General features: G+C 39.8%; 2 protein-coding genes across 5 annotated transcripts in view; one reads left to right on the top strand and one right to left on the bottom strand.

Annotated features, from left to right (window-relative positions):
* UBE2F (ubiquitin conjugating enzyme E2 F (putative)) overlaps positions 1-10010 on the bottom strand; it is a 49042-nt gene extending 39032 nt beyond the window's left edge. For 2 of the 4 annotated variants that reach the window (XM_089477736.1, XM_089477738.1), the window contains exons 1-3: positions 9837-9922; positions 7453-7636; positions 3077-3210 (exon numbers count right to left, since the gene is read on the bottom strand). In XM_089477736.1, coding sequence (XP_089333862.1) covers positions 3077-3210; positions 7453-7466 — 148 coding nt within the window. In that variant the 5' untranslated portion in view covers positions 7467-7636; positions 9837-9922. The other 2 variants (XM_089477739.1, XM_089477737.1) reach the window with 2 other exon arrangements.
* Positions 10011-13274: 3264 nt separating this feature from the next.
* Positions 13275-23227, top strand: part of MREG (melanoregulin) — a 36171-nt gene continuing 26218 nt past the window's right edge. The window contains exon 1 of the mRNA XM_089478005.1: positions 13275-13500. Within this exon, the coding sequence (XP_089334131.1) occupies positions 13379-13500 (122 nt within the window). The 5' untranslated portion in view covers positions 13275-13378. The remainder of the gene's footprint in view (positions 13501-23227) is intronic.

Below are 23227 nucleotides of genomic sequence, written 5' to 3'. Positions count from 1 at the left end.
GGGAATTATATGCACAATAAAATACAGTTATATAATTTTGTTTGGCATAGAAGTATCATGTTTGATACATTAAAAGTGCAGTTTATTTAGGCAATAGTTACAAACAGAATTCCCTTTTTGATTTTGTTTTAAATTTTTTGTTACAAATTAAACTATAAGGTCTTGAACTGTAAATAGTCTCTTTATTAAGACCATGCAAAACCCATTAAAACCAGAAGAAATTATCAACATTAGTAAAACAGAAAATTATTTCCCCTCTTACAGTCTTCCATAGTTTCAAGCAGATGTACAGGTTGAATCTCACTTTTCAGAAACTCTTTGGACGAGAAGTATTTTGGATTTTAGAGTTTTACAGATTTTTGGAATATTTGCATTTACATAATGAGGTATCTTGGAGATGGGACACAAGTCTAAACATAACATTCATTGATGTTTCATATATACTTTATACACATCACCTGAAGGTTATTTTATACACAATATTTTAAATAATGTTGTCCATGAAACAAAGGCCCGGTACACACCTTCCTTAATGTCCGGAGTGGCGGCGGCCTTTCTTCCTCTGGAGGGAAGCCGCAGCCGCCAAACCACGTGGCTTTCCTTGCGGAGGAAAAAAGAACCCAAGAAAAGACGGTTCTTTTAAAGCCGCAGGGGCGGTGTAACAAGTGCGCCACTGGCACGCTCATTACGTAAGCGCTGCACGGAAACGTGTGAATTCCAGATAAGGGAGACTCAACCTGTATAACACTCATTCTGACACGAAGAACTGAGAAAAGAAGACACTGCATCAGGAACTGCAGTGATCAGACAGCGTATACTGCCTTATATACATATCTTCCAGTTACATAGTTTTTTGAAATACTTTTGGGGAAGTAAATATATAGACACTTTGCTTTAAACATTCTATTCTTTACTCTAAAAAACAGTAAAGCTAAAGTTTTTTTTTTAATTTCCCCAAATTTTCAGTTTTTTCAATTAAAAAATGCTTTAGAAGAACTGGATTTTTTTCTCCTCCCTGACATTTTCCTGTTTTCTTTCCAGGCCTGCACAGTTCTACCAATAAGGAACAGCCCCTCCTCTTACAAATATTATTTTTCTATCCTTGGCAAAACTTAACATTATTCTTATTATTTTGTACTTATATTTTTATCTCATCTTTTCCCCCCCATTGTGGTACTTAAAATGCTTAGATCATAATTCTCACTACTTTAAATGTTCCTAGCAGAATGAGCCTAATGCCTAACTACTTCACAAATTCAGTAATACTTATGAGAGCTTTAAAATTCACAAATTCACAGGGTACTATTATGAAACGAACTGCAGCCAAACCAACATTCCACCAGCATTTAGATACTTTTTGAATACACTCCACAACCACTTAAAGATAAAGTTACTCTTATATTCAATATTAAGATAACTAGGGCCCCATACAGATAGGCCAAAATAAAGCTGCTTCGGGTCACTTTGGAGATATGCTGTTTAAATTATGCATGCATACTAAGAGTCTGGAAGCTGCGCCAAAGCCATAATCCAGTCCTAAGGCCTAGAGCACAGCCTTGGTGCAGCTTCCAGACTCTTAGTACGTATGCATCATTGAAACAGCCTACCTCCAAAGTGACCCAAAGCAGCTTTATTTTGCCTTGTCTGTATGGGGCCTAGGATGCGTTTCAAATATTACAGGTGGAGGAATTGTTTTAGAACTAGTACTACTGCCGAAGGGTAGGCAAAGTACAACCTACAGACACGTGTGGCTCCAATGTGGCCCTACCGTTTTCTCCAAAATGGCTATTCACATCCCAGAAGCATTTGTGGGAGGGGTATGATTTGCCATTTAAATTTAAGTTTGCCCTAGGCCTATTTTAAGATTATAAAGAGAAGATTTTAGAAACTGGAAGTGACTATCCAGTCAAAGGATGATCAGGGTGCAGTCCACCAATATTGGAAGGCATGGAAAATGACAGTGAAAATTATCCTTTACTGCTACAGTCAAAGTTTAATGTAATTTACAACTAGGGGCAATTGTCTGTTCAAAGCTTTAGCACGTTCTGTGTTTAAAGAGATAATCCAACTGGATTTCACAATGAATAATTTTCCATGAAGTTCTTTCAACTCATATCCAATAATCAGTTCTATTTCATTAAGTTTCTACTTTCATCTAACTACTTGTATCAGATTTAGCATGTATGTAAAATAGTCCTTCCTAGAGGCATGAACTAAAAAAAAGGTTTGAGACAACACTACTCTTTTCTCTGGTAATTCTTCCTCTCCTCCAGTCCAATTTCATGATAGATTGAGAGAACATTAAATTCTAACCATTTATTTCTGACAATTTAGCCTACTGAAACTGCACTGTGAAGTTTAATGTCTGTTTAATCCAAAATAAAACAAGCCAAGTAACTACTTGAACTTTATCAGCACATCAAATAATGTATTAATATTAAACAGAGCCAGCTTTTTCCAAAGTGTAACCCTATGTCTGTTTATTCACGAAAGCAAGAATTACTTAGTTTTGCTTTCCTTTTGCTCATCATAATGATACAGACACTTGCCACAACGCCCATTTATCTCCAGTTTGTATTCCTTCTGTGCACCTTTAGTCTATCAACATAATTCCTTACACATATAATCTACTACTAGTAATGATGTATAAGAGAAAGCAAAGGGGTGATGTGCAGCTAGCAACCAGTGCCCTGAGCTTCACTGCTCCCTCTTAATTTAAAATATGAAAGCAGGGTTTGAAAGACCAAGGCAAAATGTAGGTGCACAGAGGATGAACTGTGAGATTTGGGATGGAATCTTATTCATTTTTACCTGGGAGTTAGCATTAATGAATGCAAAAGACTTACCCCAGATTAAACCTGCACAAAATGGCCCTGCACAAGTGTGTTTACAAGTGTGTGTAGATGTTAAGGTTGGAGCCTTACCTTACAATTCCTGTGGTTTTTAGTTCATAAGTGAACTTGAACACATTTGAATTTTGCAAGGTGTTCACTTCTTCAGAGCTGTATACTAATGACCCAACATTTGGCTGAATTAGCAGCTAATGTGACTATCTTTATATATGAAATGGTATTACCTTTAACAAGCAATTTATCTCTAACAGATACTCTTCGGGTAGAATCAGAGGCTGTGTTGGATGTGCGCGATCCCTTGACACCATCATCCCGTTTTAGTTTGCTTGCCAGTGTTAGCATTACTGCTATCTTCAGTCTAAAATACAGATATTGAAACAAAACTAGTTATTTTATCCTGGTATTGACCTGTCTTTTCTTTCAAAATTAATATTTAATTAATAATTAATTATATGAAAACATTTTTTTCAAACATTCATTTTCTTGCATCGCTTATACATAGCAATAGGTTTAATACATGAGGATTTTCTCTATTAAACCAGTGTTATGAAAATAAGAAGTTGCAGCCAGACCAATGATCTGTGTCAGTGGGTAGGTACTATGTACTTTTACTGGAAGCACATCCTAAAGGTTTCAGACAGGAATGTTCTCCTCAGCCTTAGCTTGAAACTGAACTTGAGTCCTTCTGTATGCAGGGCATACACTCCCTTAGTGAACTACAGACTCTTTGTAATCAATCTTAATCATGCTCAACCTATCTTCTTATTGACAAGTAGGAAAAATGATGATATGGCATTCCAAAATGAACAGTTAGAATCGCCAACATATATTTCAACACCCATGTGCCACGTTCACAGACAAATAAATAAACAGCAGACTGTTTCACCAGATACCTATAACATACACTCACTTAATACACCATTTAAAATCTACAAAGAAGCCAGCGTACCAGATAAGACAACCAGGTACTAGTTTCTTTTAGAACCATTGTTTCAACACTGAAAGTATTATTCCACAGTCTACTCCTGCCTCTGGAACTGCTGCAAAGTGATATAACTCAAAGAACTGTGGATTGCTCCTCTGCACCATCCAGAGAATGAGCATGATTCAGGTGTATCTCAAATAATGAAGTAGCTGTGTTCCTGCACAGAAAATTTGGCACCAGAGGCAGAAAAAACATGGAAAGGATAGGGATAGGTTCTTACACCACAAAAAAAGTTTCAGCAAACTTTTCAGTTAAAATGGACAATATGCACATGAGAAATGAATCAATGAGGTAAGTAAGCCTTGCACAAACACACAAACATTTTGAACCTTATAGACACCACTCAAAGGCTTCTTCAAAAATACACCCAGGGATTCCTCCTTCTTTCACCACCCTCCTCTATTCTTATGGGCCTGTTACAGACTGCCAAAATAAAGCTGCTTCAGGTCTCTCTGGAGGTATGATGTTTAAATGATGCATGCATCCTAAGAATCCGGAAGCTGCACCAAAGCTGCACTCCAGTGCTTAGGAATGGAGTGTGGCTTTGGCGCAACCTCCGGACTCTTAGGACCCATGCATCATTTAAATAGCATACCTCCAAAGAGACCCGAAGCAGCTTTATTTTGGCAGTTGGTAACAGGCCATGATTTTCATTTTGGTGGCCAGACTTACAGGTCTTTTCAGCCTGTGGGGATAGCTGGTGAGGCAGGCTTATCCGATTTCCTTCTGTTTGCTGGTCACACATACCATTTAGAGTTAACAGCTGTTTTATCTTGCCTGCTTTAGGCAGGCACAGCAATAGTAGGATCAGTTAGGCTCCAAGTGTTTCCCAGATCAGGCCTTTTGCATTGTTTACTGCAGATACACTGCTGCAGCCTGACAAAAAATCTTGTGTTTCTCCAGCTGTCCTTCACTACTCTCCTAATGCAGATGCTGCTAAAAAGGATGAGGAAGAAAAGGTAGGGAGAGAGAAGGGCAGGCGTAAAATAAGGCTTTGTAAAATGAAGCTTCTTCGCCAGAGGCTTTGTTATCTGGGGTATGTCTGTAGTAGACAATGAAGTGGCATCCAGTATTGTGCATGAACTACTGCAATAGCAGCAGAGGTGGCACAAGCAATGGGCCTGAACACAGATAGCTGAATCCAAGACAGAGGTCTCAGCATGGTGCATTCATTTCTTTGCTCCTGCTCTCCAAGGCCTGTTACAGACTGCCAAAATAAAGCTGCTTCGGGTCTCTTTAGAGGTATGCTATTTAAATGATGCATGGGTCCTAAGAGTCCGGAGGTCGCGCCAAAGCCACACTCCATTCCTTAGCACTGGAGTGCAGCTTTGGTGCAGTTTCCGCATTCTTAGGATGCATGCATCATTTAAACAGCATACCTCCAAAGAGATCCGAAGCAGCTTTATTTTGGCAGTCTGTAACAGGCCCAAATATGTGGCTTATGTTGCAACAGTGCTTCTGATGACCGTGTGCCAAGGGAAATCTATTTTCTCTTCTAAACATCCACATTTGAAAAAATAAAAACAAAGAGAAAAATTTTGGAAAGCATTCTGAAAAGGAAAAACTGCGATGGCACACGAAGAATACACTATGCACATGCTCAGGTTGTGGCCAAAAGAACCTGAAATATCAACCACCAGTTCTAGGCCTCTTGAATAAAACAACATGCACATTTAATCCACATGCAAGACAGACCAGCACATCACTCTAATTTGCTGGCATGTGTTAACACACATTCTATTGCTCATACCCCTTTCCCCTCATTTCCTGGACAGACATATTTAGAAGTGTAATATAGAACTTTCAGGCTAATGAGATACTCATGCCATATTTTTTTGGAGATGGAAATAATTTAATGAAATTAGAAATTGAAGGCCTGTTACAGACTGCCAAAATAAAGCTGCTTTGGGTCTCTTTGGAGGTATGCTGTTTAAATGATGCATGCATCCTAAGAATCTGGAAGCTGCACCAAAGCTGAATGGAGTGTGGCTTTGGCGCGACCTCCGGACTCTTAGGACCCATGCATCATTTAAATAGCATACCTCCAAAGAGACCCGAAGCAGCTTTATTTTGGCAGTCTACTGTAACAGGCCTAAGATTACCCCAAATATAAGTATCTGAGTCTATAATCTAGTAACACTGGCTTCTGGACAAAACCACTTTACTCTATGTTACAACAGGAAATAAGACTTTTTTATTTAAAAAAATGTACTTTACTAATTTATCAGGCTATGTGGAATGAAGATACATGTTTCTATTGCTCCATATCATAATACACCTACTATTAATATTTTCTTGTCTCTTTTGAAATTAGTTTATAACAGCTGATTGTATACAACACATTTGTTTTACATGGGCAGTTGTGAAATTGTAATGCTGCGTTGGGATGATAATTATCAATCATTTGTCTCTGAATTGAATAAAACATTAATAAAAGGGGGAAGAGTACTCGGGCACAAGCGTACTCTGTAGCAGCCTGTGCTTTTGTAGTCAACAGTCTCCAACACTGGAAGTATCATTTATCTATATGGATACTTTGCAATGTATAGCAGGAATCAATTTTACTTTATGTTCTCAATGAATACAGCAAACTAGAGATTTTATAGTTGGGTTTTTTCAGAGCAAGAAAATACCATTACAAGTTGTGATAAAGATCCAAAATACACCACAGAAATAATGCAGTTTTGAGACTGCTTTAAATACCCTGGCTCAATGCTAGGGAATTCTGGGAACTGTAGTTTTGTAAGACATTTAGCCTTCTCTGTCAGGAAGCTCTGGTGCCACAATAAGCTCCAATTCCCAGGATTCCCTATCCAGAGCAGTTAAAGCAGTCTCAAACTGTTGCATTATTTCTGCAGTGTGTTTTGGACCAAAGTTAGAGCACTTTCCCTTCTACGTGAAAACTAACTTTTTGATTTTACAGAAATGGCAATTTAGAATACAGTTGATTTTAACATGAAAGTTGTCCCGGAAGCATAGAGTGAGAAAACTGTCACTGAATATTACCACTTCACTTCATGCACTAGGAAGTGATATTCAGGACAGTGAGGGGAAAAAACAGTACACTTGAATGCATAGTAAACTGATGGAATCTGCATCCATTGCTTTTGACAGCAGCTTCAAGGGCTTTGCTTCCTCCCTGCAAAATGTGGTGGTGGGGAGTGTAGGTAAATGCTTGAGAGCTCTCAGTGGCTTTCACCTTGCCTTCAGAGCCTCCAGAACTAGAAGCAGCCAGTTGCATTCATGCCCTGCTTTGAAATTCCCAGAGACTCCCAGTGGCCAATGTGGGGGAAAGGATGTTGGGTGACTGGAGTGAACTTTGCTCTGATCTGGCAGTGCTCTCTCAAGGGGAAACAGAAGAAGAGCCTGCTAAAAACATAAAGGTGTGTATGTTTGTGTGTCTCTGCCACCCTCCTGTTTCCCAGGGCAGCCAGGTGGGGAGGCCACTGGTTGTGATGGCATGGCAATACCCCACATTCCCATCCACCCCTGGTTTGCATCCAGCAGACACAGAACAGGGAGGCTCCATCGAGGCTCTTTCCTGCATAATAATCATAAGAAGAAATATAGTCCTGTTAGACCAGAAAATCAGTTTGCCAAGGGATTTTGTCGTACCTTTTAAACCGCATTAATAATCCAGGTTCACACCACTTTAACTGCCAAGTGATTTGGGATTTGTAGTTTCGCCAGAGAGCTCTGGGGCCACAAAAACTAGAGTTCCCAGGATACCAGAGCCTTGAGCCATGGCAGTTGAAGAGGCATCAAACCAGATTATTTCTGTGTTGTGGGTGCAGTCCATCTGAAAGAAAGAAAGAAGCTGGTAGCATGAGCTTTTGCGGACTTGAGCCTACTTCCTCAGATGCATGTGATGAAGTATTGTCATATTTGAAGGGGTGTTATGTTGAGGAGGGAGCAAGCTTGTTTTCTGCTGCTCCAGAGACTAGAACACGGAACAATGGATGCAAGCTCCAGGAAAAGAGATTCCACCTCAACATTAGGAAGAACTTCCTGACAGTAAGGGCTGTTCGACTGTGGAACAAACTCCCTCAGAGTGTAGTGGAGTCTCCCTCCTTGGAGGTCTTCAAATGGAGGCTGGATGGCCATCTGTCAAAGGGGATGCTTTGACTGAGAGTTCCTGCTTGGAAGATGTGGGTTGGACTGGATGGTGTCTTGTGGCCTCTCTTCCAACTGAAGGATTCTAAGAATGGTTACCACTACTACTGCTACTTATCATTACATATTATGCTACTAGTACTACTACTACTCTTCCAGTGGGGTTCCTGAGCCTTAGTGGAGGTTTAAGCCACTGCCAAGTCCATACTATGCAACCCTACGGTGAACCTATCATGGGGTTCCTCAGTCTGAGGCTCAGGGTACACTGCAGGAATAGTCCACTGTGAGACCGTTTTAACTCCCCTGGCTCAGTGCGATGGGATTTTGGGAACTGTGGTTTGTTGCGGCCCCAGAGCGCTCTCTCTGACAGAGAAGGCTCAATGTCTCACAAAACTACAGTTCCCAGGATTCCCTTGCATTGAGCCAGGGCAGTTAAAAGTGGTCTTAAATTGCATTGTTTCTGCAGCGTGTCTTGGGCCGCAGGTCTAGGGAAGCTCATGCTCTTCACTTCTCTCTTTATTATTTATTTATTACTTTATTTTATATTTTACTTTATTTGTCATTTTATTATTTTATTTATTATTTATTATATTTATTATTTTTATATTTTACTTTATTTGTCATTTTATTTTTTATTATTTTATTTATTATTTATTTTATTTATTATTTATTTTATATTTTACTTTATTTGTCATTATTTTATTTTTTATTATTTTATTTGTTATTTATTTTATATTTTACTTTATTTGTAATTTTATTATTTTATTTATTATTTATTATATTTATTATTTATATTATATTTTACTTTATTTGTCATTATTTTATTTATTTATTATATTTATTATTTATATTATATTTTACTTTATTTGTCATTATTTTATTTATTTATTATATTTATTATTTATATTATATTTTACTTTATTTGTCATTATTTTATTTATTTATTATATTTATTATTTATATTATATTTTACTTTATTTGTCATTATTTTATTTTTTATTATTTTATTTATTATTTATTATATTTATTATTTATTATATTTATTATTTATTTTATATTTACTTTAATTGTCATTATTTTATTTTTTATTATTTTATTTATTATTTATTATATTTATTATTTATTTTATATTTTACTTTATTTGCCATTATTTTATTTTTTATTTTATTTATTATTTATTATATTTATTATTTATTTTATATTTTACTTTATTTGTTATTTTATTAATTCGTTATGTATTATATTTATTATTTATTATATTTATTTTATATTTTACTTTATTTGTTATTTTATTAATTAATTTATTATTTTATTTATTATTTAACTTTTTACTTTATTTGTTATTTTATTATTTATTTTATTTATTATTTATTTAATTTTTTACTTTATTTGTTATTTTATTATTTTATTATTTATTTATTTATTTTATTTTTTACTTTATTTGTTATTTTATTATTTATTTATTTATATTTATTTACTTTATTTTTTGTTATTTTATTTATGTATTATTTTATTATTTTAATTTAATTTTATTATTTTATTTATTTCACAGGGAAGTCTCTCAGGTGCCTCCAGAGCCCCTTGGCATAAGAAGCAACAGAGCCACTGCAGGAGACCCTTTCCTTCCTTCCCTCCCTCCCTGTTTTATCTTGAGGCAGTGAGTTCCAAAGGTTAACTCTGAGGCCCCGCCCCCTCTTAACCAGTGAGAGCCTTTAGGAAAGGGGCGTGGCCTCACCTGAGCCAAGAGAGGGGGGAAGAGAAAGCTGGCGCGAGGGAGGGGAGCCGGCGGGGTAACGGTCTCTCTCTCTCTCCCCCCCCCTCCTTTCACTCAACGCGCCACGGAGGCCCGCGAGGGACAATCCTAACACGGACGCAACCGCTCTCACCTGGCGACACCGTCAAGGCGCGGGTCCCACCAGCAGCAGCCGAAGCTACAGCCAGCACCATCCCCGGGGGCTCCGGCTTCCTCCCCTTCTTCCTTGGAAGCACCTCCCCTCCCAACCACCACCGGTTGAACCGGAAGTTTAAAAGGGAAAGGGGCGGGGCTTTCAGAACGATTATTAGAAAGAAACAGACGCACGCCGCGCTAAGGACACGAGCTATGCTTGGGCCCCGCCCCTCGAGGCAAGGCGTGTACGCATGCGCAGTGTGGGAAACAGTGCCCAGGGCAAGGAAGGGCAAAGTATGGGCGGATGTGAAATTGAAAGGGGATGAGGGCGGGGCTTAGGAAGGGGAGGCTGCTTGAGAACCAAACACATTGCAGAAATAATCCATTTTGAGACTGCTTTAACTGCCTTAGGGAATTCTGGGAACTGTAGTTTTGTGAGACATTGAGCCTTCTCTTTCAGAGAGAGCTCTGGTGCCACAATGAACTACATTTCCCAGAATTCCCTAGCATTGAGCCAGGGCAGTTAAAGTGGTCTCAAACTGGATTATTTCTGCAGTGTGCTTTGGACCAGTGTTTGCCAAACCAATGGAGAAATACAGTCACCCCTCTATATCCAAGGATTCTTCATCCACAGATTCAACCATCCATAGCTATATATATATATATATATATATATCTGTATATAAATCCCAGAAGGCAATCCTTGATTGTGTTCTCTTCCTCTCTCAATGCTCCTTTCTAACATAACTTTTCAGATCCCATTCAAATTTGCAGCCAGTCAGCACTTACAGTACTTCCAATATTTCAAGGGCTTACCTCTCCCCAAGAAACCTTGACATTTCCAATATACATACAACACTTTAATTTCTAATATGCATGCAATACTTTATTTTCTTTCCCGCAACGTACACCCAATAAACGTATGTGCAGAACATCCAGATCATACCAAAAAACAGCTCAAATGTTTTATAAACATTCGCACAATGGAAGCACTGTGTAACCTGTGATTCTGCGGTGGCATGAGAAAAGGTGCAGAATATTGCTTTTTAAGGCTTTCGGGTTCTGGTTTGTGTATTATGGTCACGGAGGAGGATGGCTGTGGCATTCCCTGGCAAGCCCAGGAGATGCGACCCCTCCCAGGATAGCAATGTTTACCGAGATTGAGATGTGATAACCCTGCTGGCAAACCATGGGATTATGACTCGCCTTCTGGGTGACAATGCTTTATCCATAATTAGATAAGCCCGTGTTGATTCGGCTGAGCCAGTGTACACATCCTGCTCCCTTTGCTAATTGGAATTCTCCTAAATACACATTGGTCCCTGATTTCGCAAATTGCCTTTGGGATGAACTATGGGAATATGTAAACCTGATGTAACCCTGATGTGAATAAAAAGGGCTGGCCAAGGCCTGGCCAGCTAAGTTTTGCACCCCCATTCCTGTCTCTGCGTCTCACTGCCACGACAGATGGCTACCATTACTTTAATTCATTATATATAGAGATCTTGTAGCACCTTTGAGACTAACTGCAAGAAGGAAGTTGGCAGCATGAGATTTCCTAGTTGTCGGTCTACTTCCTCAGATGAATAAAGACATCAAAGACTGGCATTACGTTCAGTCTTTATGATAGTCAAGCTGCTGCATTTTGCCCTAGCTGCAGCATCTGAGTCTTCAAGGGCAGCCCCACATAGTCTTAACTGGGAGGTTACCAGTGCATTACAGTAGTCTTAACTGGGAGGTTACCAGTGCCAAGCACTCTGAGCCACAGAGTCTACTTGGGCCTCCAGTGACAGGAAGGGATGTAGGGGCACTGCCAAGCTACATCCCTGCTCCTTCGGAGGGTGTGTAACCACATTCAGAACATGCTGTTCACCCAATTCCTAGACCCAAGAATGGCCAGTCCCCAGAGCCTCCATCTTATTGGGATCCAGTTTCAGGTTATTGGTCCTCATTCACAGCCCATTACAGCATCCAGGCACTGGTCCAGCAGCTGCACAGCCCCAGCTGACTCTGATGATAAGGAGAAATAGAGTTGAGTGTCATCAGCATTTTGTTGTTGTGAACCTTCAAGTCAGGGAGAATGGTTGGCAATGGAACCCATCGCTTATGAGATTACCACACTATAGTGCTATTGTTCCGCTTTAAAATGCTATGGCTTCTTCTTGTAGAATCCTGGGATTTGCAGTTTAGGGAGGGGCATTCTGAATTCTCAGCCAGAGAGCTGTTAGGCCTCACTGAACTACAAATCCCAGAACGCAACAGGAGGCAGCCAACAGCAGTAACAGTGGAATAGCAGCACTATAAGAGTGTAGTGAGGTAATCTCTTGTTTTTGAACTCCACCACGTGAAACTATGTGCATGTAAATACATTTAGGCTGTTGTGTATGCTATTGTAATCTAAAGCAGTGGTCTCCAAACTGTGCCCTTTAAGAGATTTTGGACTTCATCTCCCAGAAGCCTCAGCCATGTTGGCCAATGGCTTGGGATTCTGGGTGCTGAAGTCCAAAATCCCTTAAAGGGCACAGTTTGGGGACCACTGAGCCAAAGGAATAATTTTAATTTGGCTAGTTGATTTATGTCACAACTGTTGCTATTACATTCAGAGGTATAGTGGAGTTACAATTTATGAGTAACATTAGTCCAAAAAGTATATGGAGAGATCTTATAGCACCTTTGAGACTACAAATAAATAAAATAAAATAAACAAAAGACACCACGAATAAAATAAAAATAATAAATAAATAAATTAAAATTAAAAAACACCACAAATAAAATAATAAATAAATCAATAAATAAAAATTAAAATTAAAAAGACACCACAAATAAAATAAAAATAATAAATAAACAAATAAAAATAAAAATAAAAAACACCACAAATAAAATAATAAATCAATAAATTAAAATTAAAATTAAAAAGACACCACGAATAAAATATAAATATAAATAAATAAAGATAAAATAAAAATAAAAATAAAATAAAATAAAAGACACCACGAATAAAATAAAAATAATAAATAAATAAATTAAAATAAAAAAGACAGCACAAATAAAATAATAATAAAATAAAATAAAAGACACCACAAATAAAATAAAAATAATAAATAAATAAATATTTTAAAAAGACACAACGAATAAAATAAAAATAATAAATAAACAAAAATAAAAACAGAAATAAAAATCAATGAATGCCTGAACTGGGTGACGCCCACTCTGGTGACGTCACCGGTCTGTCTCCCGATCCCTTCCTCCTATTTTCTATGCTTTGGCATTTCGCTCTCAATCTCAATCTTGTCAGGGTGCCGCAGCCTCTGCTTCGTCCTGTAGGGGGCAGCCGCGGAGAGGCTTAGAAGAAGGGACAGCAGCGGGAGAGAGAGAGAAAGAGAGTAGGAGAGGCGCATGCGCAGTGGTGTCCTGTCTCCTGGTGGCTGTGGCTACTGCTGCTGCTGTAGAAGCGTCAGATTTCGAGATGAGCGTGTCGTCGTTGCAGCAGGTGCCCTCCTGCGTGGCTCTCCCTCGGTAGCCGTGCCACTGGGGCTCCCCATGGGGCTGAGCGACTGGCTGGACGCCTGGTCCTACTGCTGCTGTTGCTGCTGCTGCTGCCGGAGGGGGAGAGCCTGCCTGGGAGACACCGCCGCCCTCCCCGAGAAGGAGCCCCTGGTCAGGTGAGGAAGGGTCCTACCGTCCTCCTTTTCCAGGACGCGCCCCTACAGCCCAGCACACGCTCCTCCTGCCCTCCTCCCTTTTGAGCATCGCTAAGATGAGGATGGTGATGATGATGCCCATGGGGAGAACAACAACAGCACCAAAGGCTCTAAGAGCTTGGAGGGGGACCAGGGGGGTCCTCCTCAGCACAGAAATGGAGGACAGGGCACCCCAGAATGGAGGACGTCACCACATGAAAGCTGAAAACAGTCGCACATAATATATATTATAATGTATTTCATGTATATATATATACATATATATACACACACACACATACACATTAATGACTGTTTTCAGCTTTTCAGTTGGTGATGTCCTCCATGAGGATATGTATATATACTCACATACACACTATATATATATGTGTGTGTGTGTGTGTGTGTGTGTGACTGTTTTCACCTTTACATTTGGTGATGTCCTCCATATATACGTATACACACACACACACACTATATATATATATATATATGTATGTATGTATATTATGTAATATATATCTGGCTGTTTTCAGCTTTTCATTTGCTGATGTCCTCCATTGGGATATATATATATATATATATATACACATACTCTCACACGCTAATATATATATATATATATATAAATGTAATATATGTGTGACTGTTTTCAGCTTTTCATTTGGTGATGTCCTCCATTGGGATATATATATATATATATATATATATATACATACTCTCACACGCTAATATATATATATATATATATATATATATATAAATGTAATATATGTGTGACTGTTTTCAGCTTTTCATTTGGTGATGTCCTCCATTGGGGGATATATATATATATACACACACATATATATATATATATATATACACACACACATACACACACACACACACACACACACTATATATATATATATATATATATATATATCTTGGATTTCTTAAAAGCGCTGTCCAAGGCCCTGTTGGTGAGGTTCAGGTGGGCAGCTGTTTAGAGCCATTTGGTTCCCCTACGGAGCTCTCTGGCCTCTGGGGATGCTGGGAACTGACTCTGTCTGCCTATCTAAATCCATTGTGCTTCAGTGTGAGGACACAAAGGCTGCATCCGTACTGCAGAAATAATCCGGTTTGATACCACTTTGGCTGTCATGGCTCCACTCTGGTGCCCCAACAAACTAAAGTTCCCTGAATTCCATAGTATTGAGCCATGGCAGTTAAAGTGGGGTCAAACTGGATTATTTCTGCAGTGCAGATGCAACCAAAATGAGATGGGGGGGAAACGTACGTGTGTGTGTGTGTGTGTGTGTGTGTGTATCTCTTTCTCTTTCTGTTCCCAACCCTGACTGACAACTGGGAACACTGCCAGTTTTCCAAGCAATAGCATTTGCCCTCTCCATATGGGAGGGATTGCAATTCCCAGCATTGTTCCCTCCACAGAGAAAGCATGGCCAGTGCTGGCCCCAGGGTTTTCTGGAAGTTGTTGTTGTTGAGAAACAAACCTTTCTAAGCACTGATTTGGAGGCACAGTGTCTATGAACGTAGGAGCCGGTGTGGTGGTAGTGGTTTGAGCTGGAGAGCAGAGTTCAAATCCCAGTTGAGCCACTGAACCCCCACTGGGAAGCCTTGGGCAAGTCACACACTCTCAGCCTCGGAGGATGACAATGGCAAACCCCCTCTGAACAAAGTTTGCCGAAGAAATACACAAACCCTGTGGTAGGTTTGCTTTAGTTTTGCCATAAGTTGATCGCAACAACAGTATTTATACCTTGCAAGACCCTTCTGAACAACTCTTGCCAAGAAAACCCCATGATAGGTTCACCTTAGGGTTGCCATAAGTGAGAAAGGACTTGAAGGCGCACAACACACACATGTCTGAACATAGATGTTCCACTTAGTTGTAATACATCATGGAAGTGGCTTACCTCGCCCTCTGAAAGTTTTGTGTCTTCCCATAAATCCTATGAAAGCGAAAGCAGCTCAAGAAAAGTCTGTGGTTCAGTTGAGTTCACATGTTTTTGGTGATATGCAGCAGAATAATTCATTGTTTCTTTAAGTGAGAATGGAAAGGTATTCTGTGTATGCTCAGAGGCCCTGTCTTCTAGCTCCATACATTTTTGTGTGCTGTTAAAAATATACTGTGGCTGGTTGCAGTTCCTTGCCTCAGAAGTTCTGCAGGTGATGCCAGGAGAACCTCTGAGGCAAGGAACTGCAACCAGTTCAAGGAAAAGTGGTTACCTCTTATTCCTTACCATTGAGGGGTCTCAAACTGGATTATTTCTGCAGCGTCGGACCTTAGTTGTCTATAGGATAGTCCAGCCAGCAGTCGGACTGTTGCATTTTGCACTAGCTGCAGCTTCTGAGGTCCAAAACACACTGCAGAAATAATGTCCTGGCTCAATGGTAGGGAATGCTAATTTTGTGAGACATTTAGCCTTCTCTGGTTGCCACAATAAACTATGATTTCCTAGCATTGAGCCAGGGCAATTAAAGTGGTCTCAAACTGGATTATTTCTGCAGTGTGTTTTGGACCAAAGTCACTCTGAATTCTTGTTCAATCGTCCTATTAAAAAATTGACAACTGTTCACGGCATCTGATTTGCTGGCTTTCCATTTTTAAAAGATCTTGAATTTTTCTGGATGGCCAATCTGAGAGAAATTGGGGGAGAGGTTGCAAACCTTGAATTTGCAGAGATTCCAGCTTTCCGAAGGCACCAGTCTACAGCTGCGTCCACACTGGAGAAATAACCCAGTTTGGCACCGCTTTAACTGCCCTGGCTCAAGGCTATGCAATTCAGGGAGTTGGAGTTTGTTGTGGGCCCAGAGCGGAGCCAGGGCAGTTAAAGAGGTGCCAAACCAGGTTATTTCTCCAGTGTGGATGCAGCCTACATACTACAAGCTCTGTGTGAACCCAGCCTTTATGTGTGTATATGGTACTTGTCCCGAGGATTTTCCCATGCAACTTTGGTTGCATGAATATCTGAAAATAAAGGTCATAACTGATATCATGAAAATGTCACCAGCTGTGTAACAAGTTGGTGTACACACATGCAACTTCCTCATACACAAAAATGGCATTTATGTCCTCTAGAAGCCTTTCAGTATACCACTGGGTTGTGGTTGTACTGTGTTGATCACCCAACTTTGACTTGCTGCCCTCCAGATGCATTGGACTATAAATCTCCTTAACCTCAGCCAGCATGGCCAATAATGAAGTTCATGCTACATTCCCCAGCAACCTCTGATGAATGAAATTCATTTGGATACTGCAGAAACAAAATAAACTCAGTGGTGTTACAGACAGCCAAAATAAAGCTGCTTCGAGTCACAGTGGAGGTATGGTGTTTCAATGATGCATGCGTCCTAAGAGTCCAGAAGCCACACCAAAGCCACGCTCCAGGCTGGAGCATGGCTTTGGTGCGACTTCTGGACTCTTAGGACGCATGCATCATTGAAACACCATACCTCCACTGTGACTCGAAGCAGCTTTATTTTGGCTGTAACAGGCCTCAGTTCTTCAAAATCTGCTCTGTGTCAGGTTGAATCTAGTTGTTGCTGCAAGCATTTTTTTCCCTCCCAGTGTGGTTGATAAAAACTTGTTGATTGTCTTAACTTGTTATGTGTTACCTTCCTCCCCACCTCCCAAACATCTTTCCTGAATATGTTAAGGAACTGGGCATGTTGATGCAGATCTGATGTTTTACTGGCTGTACCTTGGAAGATGAGCTATTGAAAATCTGAATTGTTCACACAAAGAGCTGGCATGGCATAATGATTTGAGTGTTGGACTGCGATTCTGGAGACCAGGATTCAATTCCCAGCTTAGCCATGAAACCCACTGGCGTTTCTAGCCAAGAAAACCCCAGGATAGGGTAGGCGTAAGTCAGAAATAGCTTGAAGGTACATGACATACATGCACATGGGTCACACAGACCAATAGATTACAACCAGCACTGGTGAATCATTCTTTACTTTGTGGTTATCCTCAACCCAAACGTGGTCATAACAATCTTTGCATCTAATGGAGATGTGGCATGTCCTTCCCTTTCTTTACTATTAGGAAATGATGATGTGACTAGTCTAATTTTTTTTGCTGAAGTAGTAAACCTGGGTCTGGACTACTCATGAAAGAGTGCATGTGATGGCTTGTTCTTACATGCTCACTTGCAAGCCTCACATGCCTCACTCTGCCTTTTCACTTAGAAAAAGAGCATTCTTGGTAGAAGGAAGCTAAACAAACATTTCCCTAATTTGCTAAATTCTGTATGCTTGAGCATCCCATTATGTGAGTCTTAATTTGCATTCTGATGTAATATTTTCATCAAATGGTTGATAGACACCATTAGTATTGGAGGCTTCCTTGTAGGCTTTTGATTAGAGTGTAATTAGCTTTCTCTTGGTACGTTAATAATAATGTGTAAAATAATGCATCTGTCTAGCTTCTGTAAGTCACTTTATAATTAAAACTGAAAGTATGGTACGTTGGGTACCATTATTTGAGCCTCAGATTAAGACAAGGATGCATGCCTGATCTTTTCATATTCAAAATGGAGGCAATATTTATTTTGTTATTTTCTGCTATGCTAGAAGGCATACACACCTGCTTTCTTAAATTAAGATGTATTTCTCTTATCTTAACTGACTCATGTAGTTCTAAACCCATAGACAGGGACATAGGTTTCATTGGGCCATGTAGAGAAATATTAAGCCTGTTACAGACTGCCAAAATAAAGCTGCTTGGGGTCTCTTTGGAGGTATGCTGTTTAAATGATGCATGCATCCTAAGAATCCGGAAGCTGCACCAAAGCTGTACTCCAGTGCTTAGGAATGGAGTGTGGCTTTGGTGCGACCTCCGGACTCTTAGGACCCATGCATCATTTAAATAGCATACCTCCAAAGAGACCCGAAGCAGCTTTATTTTGGCAGTCTGTAACAGATTAGTGTGGAAGACTCAAAATCATCTGTTTGTGCAAATGATAGTACAAAAGAGAACTTGAAGTGACTGTTTTGTATGAACAGGGCTGATGTGTTACCACCAAGGAGCATCAATTATTTTGGAGATGTCTGGGTTCCCATGAGTCGGGGTCAACTCAAAGGCAGTTAGCAACCACAAAAAGGAATGAGAATGATGAAGAATGAATGGAATTGTAGTGGCCATGTGATTCTTCCAGAAAGCGTACGTAAAGCTATAATCTACAATCTGATATACCCTCAAGAAGCCTAATTATGCTTGCTCCTTGATCACTGATTTTAGTAAGGCTTGCATCCGAATCAGTGTGACTGGGGTTGTTGTTTGTATGGGACTTTTCTATAACTGGCTTCATATTGTCATTTAGGAGTGAAGCAGCTCACTGTGTGTTTTGAGTCTCATGGTCTTGAATCCCCGCTGGGCTCTGGAAACCTGCTAGGTGACGTTGGGCAAGTCTCTGCCTCAGAAGAGGGCAAAGGCAAGAAAACCTTGCGATAGGATCACTTGAGTGTTACCATAAGTCAGAAGCAACTTGAAGACATGCAACAACATTTATATCCTGCCTTTCTCCTATGATGAAACAAACACAGGGCAAAAGAACCAATACAAATGGTCTCCCATCCAAGTATTCACCAGCTCTGGGACCTGCAGCTGGTGTGGTCCTCTGTGAATCGGAAGGGCAACTTTGTGCCCTTGCTGTCCTCTAACTAGGTGTGTGCATACCAGGGAGCAGGGCTTCAGTCTTTCTTGCTGTGTACAGGATGGTGCCTCACTTTCTGCAGCATCTCTTTCAGCTTGTGGCATGAATGGCACCTAAAGTCTGTCCATATTGCATGGCTGTAAATATTCTTTGTGGGACTGAAAGGATGTTTCTGGTTCCAGGTAACAATCTGCTTGCCTTTGATTGCTTCTTACATGGGAACTGTTGCGTTTGGAGGAGTCTAAAAGCAGCAAGCAAAACAGAAAGTAATTTGGCACTAGGGATTAGGGTTTTGGGGTTTTTTGCTTTGTGCTTGACATTTATTTCATAGCACTAAATGATGTGGCTTCCACAAGTATTAGTAATACATCCTGATAAGTCATACCCCACACCCAAGTGATATTTATTCATTCTTGCCATTTTGCCATTTATTTCTGCTGTGACCATGCAGCTTCTCTCCATCCACAGCTTAGCGCTTCTTAAACAATAGGCCTTAAAGGCCAAGCCAGTTGAATAAATCCTTATTAGCGTGTGGATTAAACCCATTTGGTTAACGTCCATCTACTAATTCAGCATACGCATTATAGCTGTCTGCACACTCTCATGTTTAAAAGCATTGTGACACGCACGTTACAAATTTATCTTCCCATTCTACTCATTTCCCCCCCTTTTAGAAAACAGAATTTGTTTTGGGACTGAGATTGATCAACATTCTTAAATTCTGTTCAGCAAATGATGGTGGATTGTTGCTGGCTGCTTCAAACGTTAGGAATTCTCCTGTGTATGAGAAAAAGTATGTAAACCAGTTGTGACTTTTTTTCGTATATGGTGAAATAGGCTGTGTGTGTGTGTGTGTGTATTTGTGAACATGTGTATGATTGATTGTTATACCTGGTGAGAAATTAGTCAGTTTTAAAAGCAATCCTAAGATTTAATCGTCTGATCTTGCAGGGCTTTCAGTTTGATTATCTTCTTGAATTCACTTTTAGTATCTTCCTCTGGTATGCCCAACAAAAACAATTCTGATTACATTGATAATTTCATTCTGAAGGTTTTTTGTAGTGACCTCTGATCTCCATATCTGTCCCCTAAACTTCCATCATATTTTTTTTTACACCTTTATGCTTTTTTGGGGTCAGATACCACCTATACAACGTTTTGTAGAAGTTTTCTTGGAGGTCATATCATGACATGTCCTCTAATTCTTCAGTCACAAATGGCTTGTTTTAAAAGTCTCCCTGTGTTATTTAGTAGATTGGCATAGAACTTGTCTCTTTAGTGTCACTGCAAAGTACTGACCTTGTTACTCAGTAATGGTCTTACATGAAATCCTATAGAGGAGCATATAAATGGCTGCTAGAGGTACAACAGGTAGTGGTGTTTAAAATTAAGCTGGGCCAGCTTTAAAAATACACTGGTGCCTCGGGATACGAAATGATCGGGTTACGAAATTTCCGGGATACGAAAAAGTTGGATTGGCAAAAACTGTTTCGGGTTACGAAATATTTTTCGGGTTACGAAATTCATTTCGGCGCGAAATTCAAATGCTGCAAAGTGCAGCTACACTCATACCTCGGGTTACGAACGCGCCGGGATACGAACTTTTCGGGTTACGAAAAAAAAAAAATAAAAATTATTTCCGGGTTACGAAGGTTATTCCGGGTTACGAATAACCTTTTGGTGCTTTTTGGCGCTATTTCGCACCAAATCGCGGCTTCCCTCCATTAGCGCCTATGGGTTTCTCGGCTTACGAAGACTTCCGGGTTACGAAAATGGCGCCGGAACGGATTATTTTCGTAACCCGGGGGCCGAGTGTATAGGCTTTCCAGTGCTAACGGATTATTTTTCGGGTTACGAAATTTTCGGGTTACGAAAGGAATGGCGGAACGAATTAATTTCGTAACCCGAGGCACCAGTGTATACTGAAAATCAGTGACTGCTTAAATACATATACACAATCAATAGTTAACATACCTTTTCAAGCAAGCATCTTGTTTACAATTGTTCATCTTTTAAACCTGTAGAAATGATGCTAGAATATTGCTGCATCCACACTGTGGAAATAATATGGTTTGATACCACTTTAACTGCTGTGGCTCAATGCTATGGAATTCTGAAAATTGTAATTTGCCAGAGCAAACTGCAATTCCCAGAATTCCATAGCACTGAGCCATGGTAGTTAAAGTGGTGTCAAATCTGATTATTTCTGCAGTGTGGATGCACCCTATAACATGGGTGCAGTGTCATGGTGGAGGTAGCTTTAACCCATCCTGCTGCTAAGATCTGAGACTGCAAGCCCTAGTCCATCAATTTGATATTTTTACCTGGACACAGCTGATTAAAACGGATTTCCCCCCAATATTTGTACTTAGGATGCCTGTTTCCTGTAGTTTTAATTGTAGAAGCATTTTTCTTGCATGGAAGAGGAAGGAATGACTCACCATGATGAGGCCTACTACTGTATGGCAAAAGTCTTGTGTTTTTCCTTAAACCTTTGCTTCACATACTGTACATGCAAAACCATGCAGATTTTATTCAAAGCAATAAGAAAAGCCCATGATTAAAACTCCTGTGATTAATCTGGCAAAGTTTTAATCATTTGGAGACAGTTTTATGAAGAACCTGGGAGGTAAAAGATAGCTCAGCATTTCATTTACCTGTGGAATAAAAAATAAATACTGCGAGGTCAGTTATGATTTCTGCTCAAGGCTTCTTAAATAAATCCTAGTGAGATGGGATTAGTGTAATTGACTTTTTTAAAATATGAAATAACAAAATAGTCTTGACTAATTGAAATGGCCCATTAGAGATTAAGTACAGTACTTCATGACTACAGTCCCACTGCAGCCAGGTGTTTCACAATCTTTGGAGACATTATTTTGGCAGTGCCACCAGAATGAATTCTTTAGTTTGACCAAACCTATTATGTCTAAAGAAATTGTCAATATCTCACTTTGGAAGTACAACTTTTTGTTATTTATTCTCAAAGTCACTGCAAATAGACAGTATTCATTTCTACATTTATAACAAAGCCTGCCCAGCATTGTGAAGCACTGATTTCCCTGCTTTGGATGAAAATGGTGATGAAATCTAATGCTTCCAGGGAATCACAAGAAGTTATTGCTAGTTCCTTTAAAAAAAACAACTGGTAGTAGTCTATATTGGATTTAGACCCTTTGACCCATCACAGTCATGATCATCATGAACTATATATGTGTGCATTCTTTTTAGAATCTAGTCCTAATGCCACTGATTTCAATAACATGTTGTTGTTGTGTGTCTTCAAGTCATTTCCAACGTAAGCTGACCATAAAGTTTTCTTGGCAGGTTTCTTCAGAGGGGGTTTGCCATTGCCATTCTCTGAGGCTGAGAGTGTGTGACTTGTCCAAGGTCACCCAATGGGTTTTCATGATCAATCTGGGATTCAAACCCTGGGTTCCAGGGTCCATAGTCCAATGCTCAGACCACTACGTCATGTATAAGACATTTAGAGCCAAACTGGTATGATGCAGGAAATATGTGACTAGGATATCTTTGCAAATCTGATGACAGATGGATTGGGTGTAATGTGTGGAATCCTGTTTGTGGACTAGTTCGGCCTTTAGCTGCCCTGTTCCATAGGCTAAAATTGGGCAACTTTTCAAGAGTATGGTGGGATGTTTCAAGCACTTGAATGTGATCATTCCTCCTCCTAAGTCTTCTCATTCCCTCAACTTGTGCATGCAGTTATGCTAGCGTGTGAATGTGCCCATATGCATAGGGAACAATACTGTAACTTAAGATGGGAAAATGCTCAAAAAATGCCATTATAAAAGGAGGTCAAAAACATTGCTTTAGGCTTTCCTCCAGAAAATGGCTAGCTGGAAAAGAAGTGCAGAACTGGCATGTCTAGAAGCATCCATATGTTCTCTGCCTCTTTGTACCTGAGCATTTCTAACAGATGAAACTCTGGGCCCATACAGACAGGCCAAAATAAAGCTGCTTCGGGTCACTTTGGAGGTACGCTGTTCCAATGATGCATGTGTCCTAAGATGCCAGAAACTGCA

This window comes from Sceloporus occidentalis, unplaced genomic scaffold (genome assembly GCF_023333645.1).
Source record: "Sceloporus occidentalis isolate IW3139 unplaced genomic scaffold, rSceOcc1.0.p SCAF_12, whole genome shotgun sequence".
Lineage (NCBI taxonomy): Eukaryota > Metazoa > Chordata > Lepidosauria > Squamata > Phrynosomatidae > Sceloporus > Sceloporus occidentalis.
This window is presented reverse-complemented; position numbering and strand designations above follow the sequence as displayed.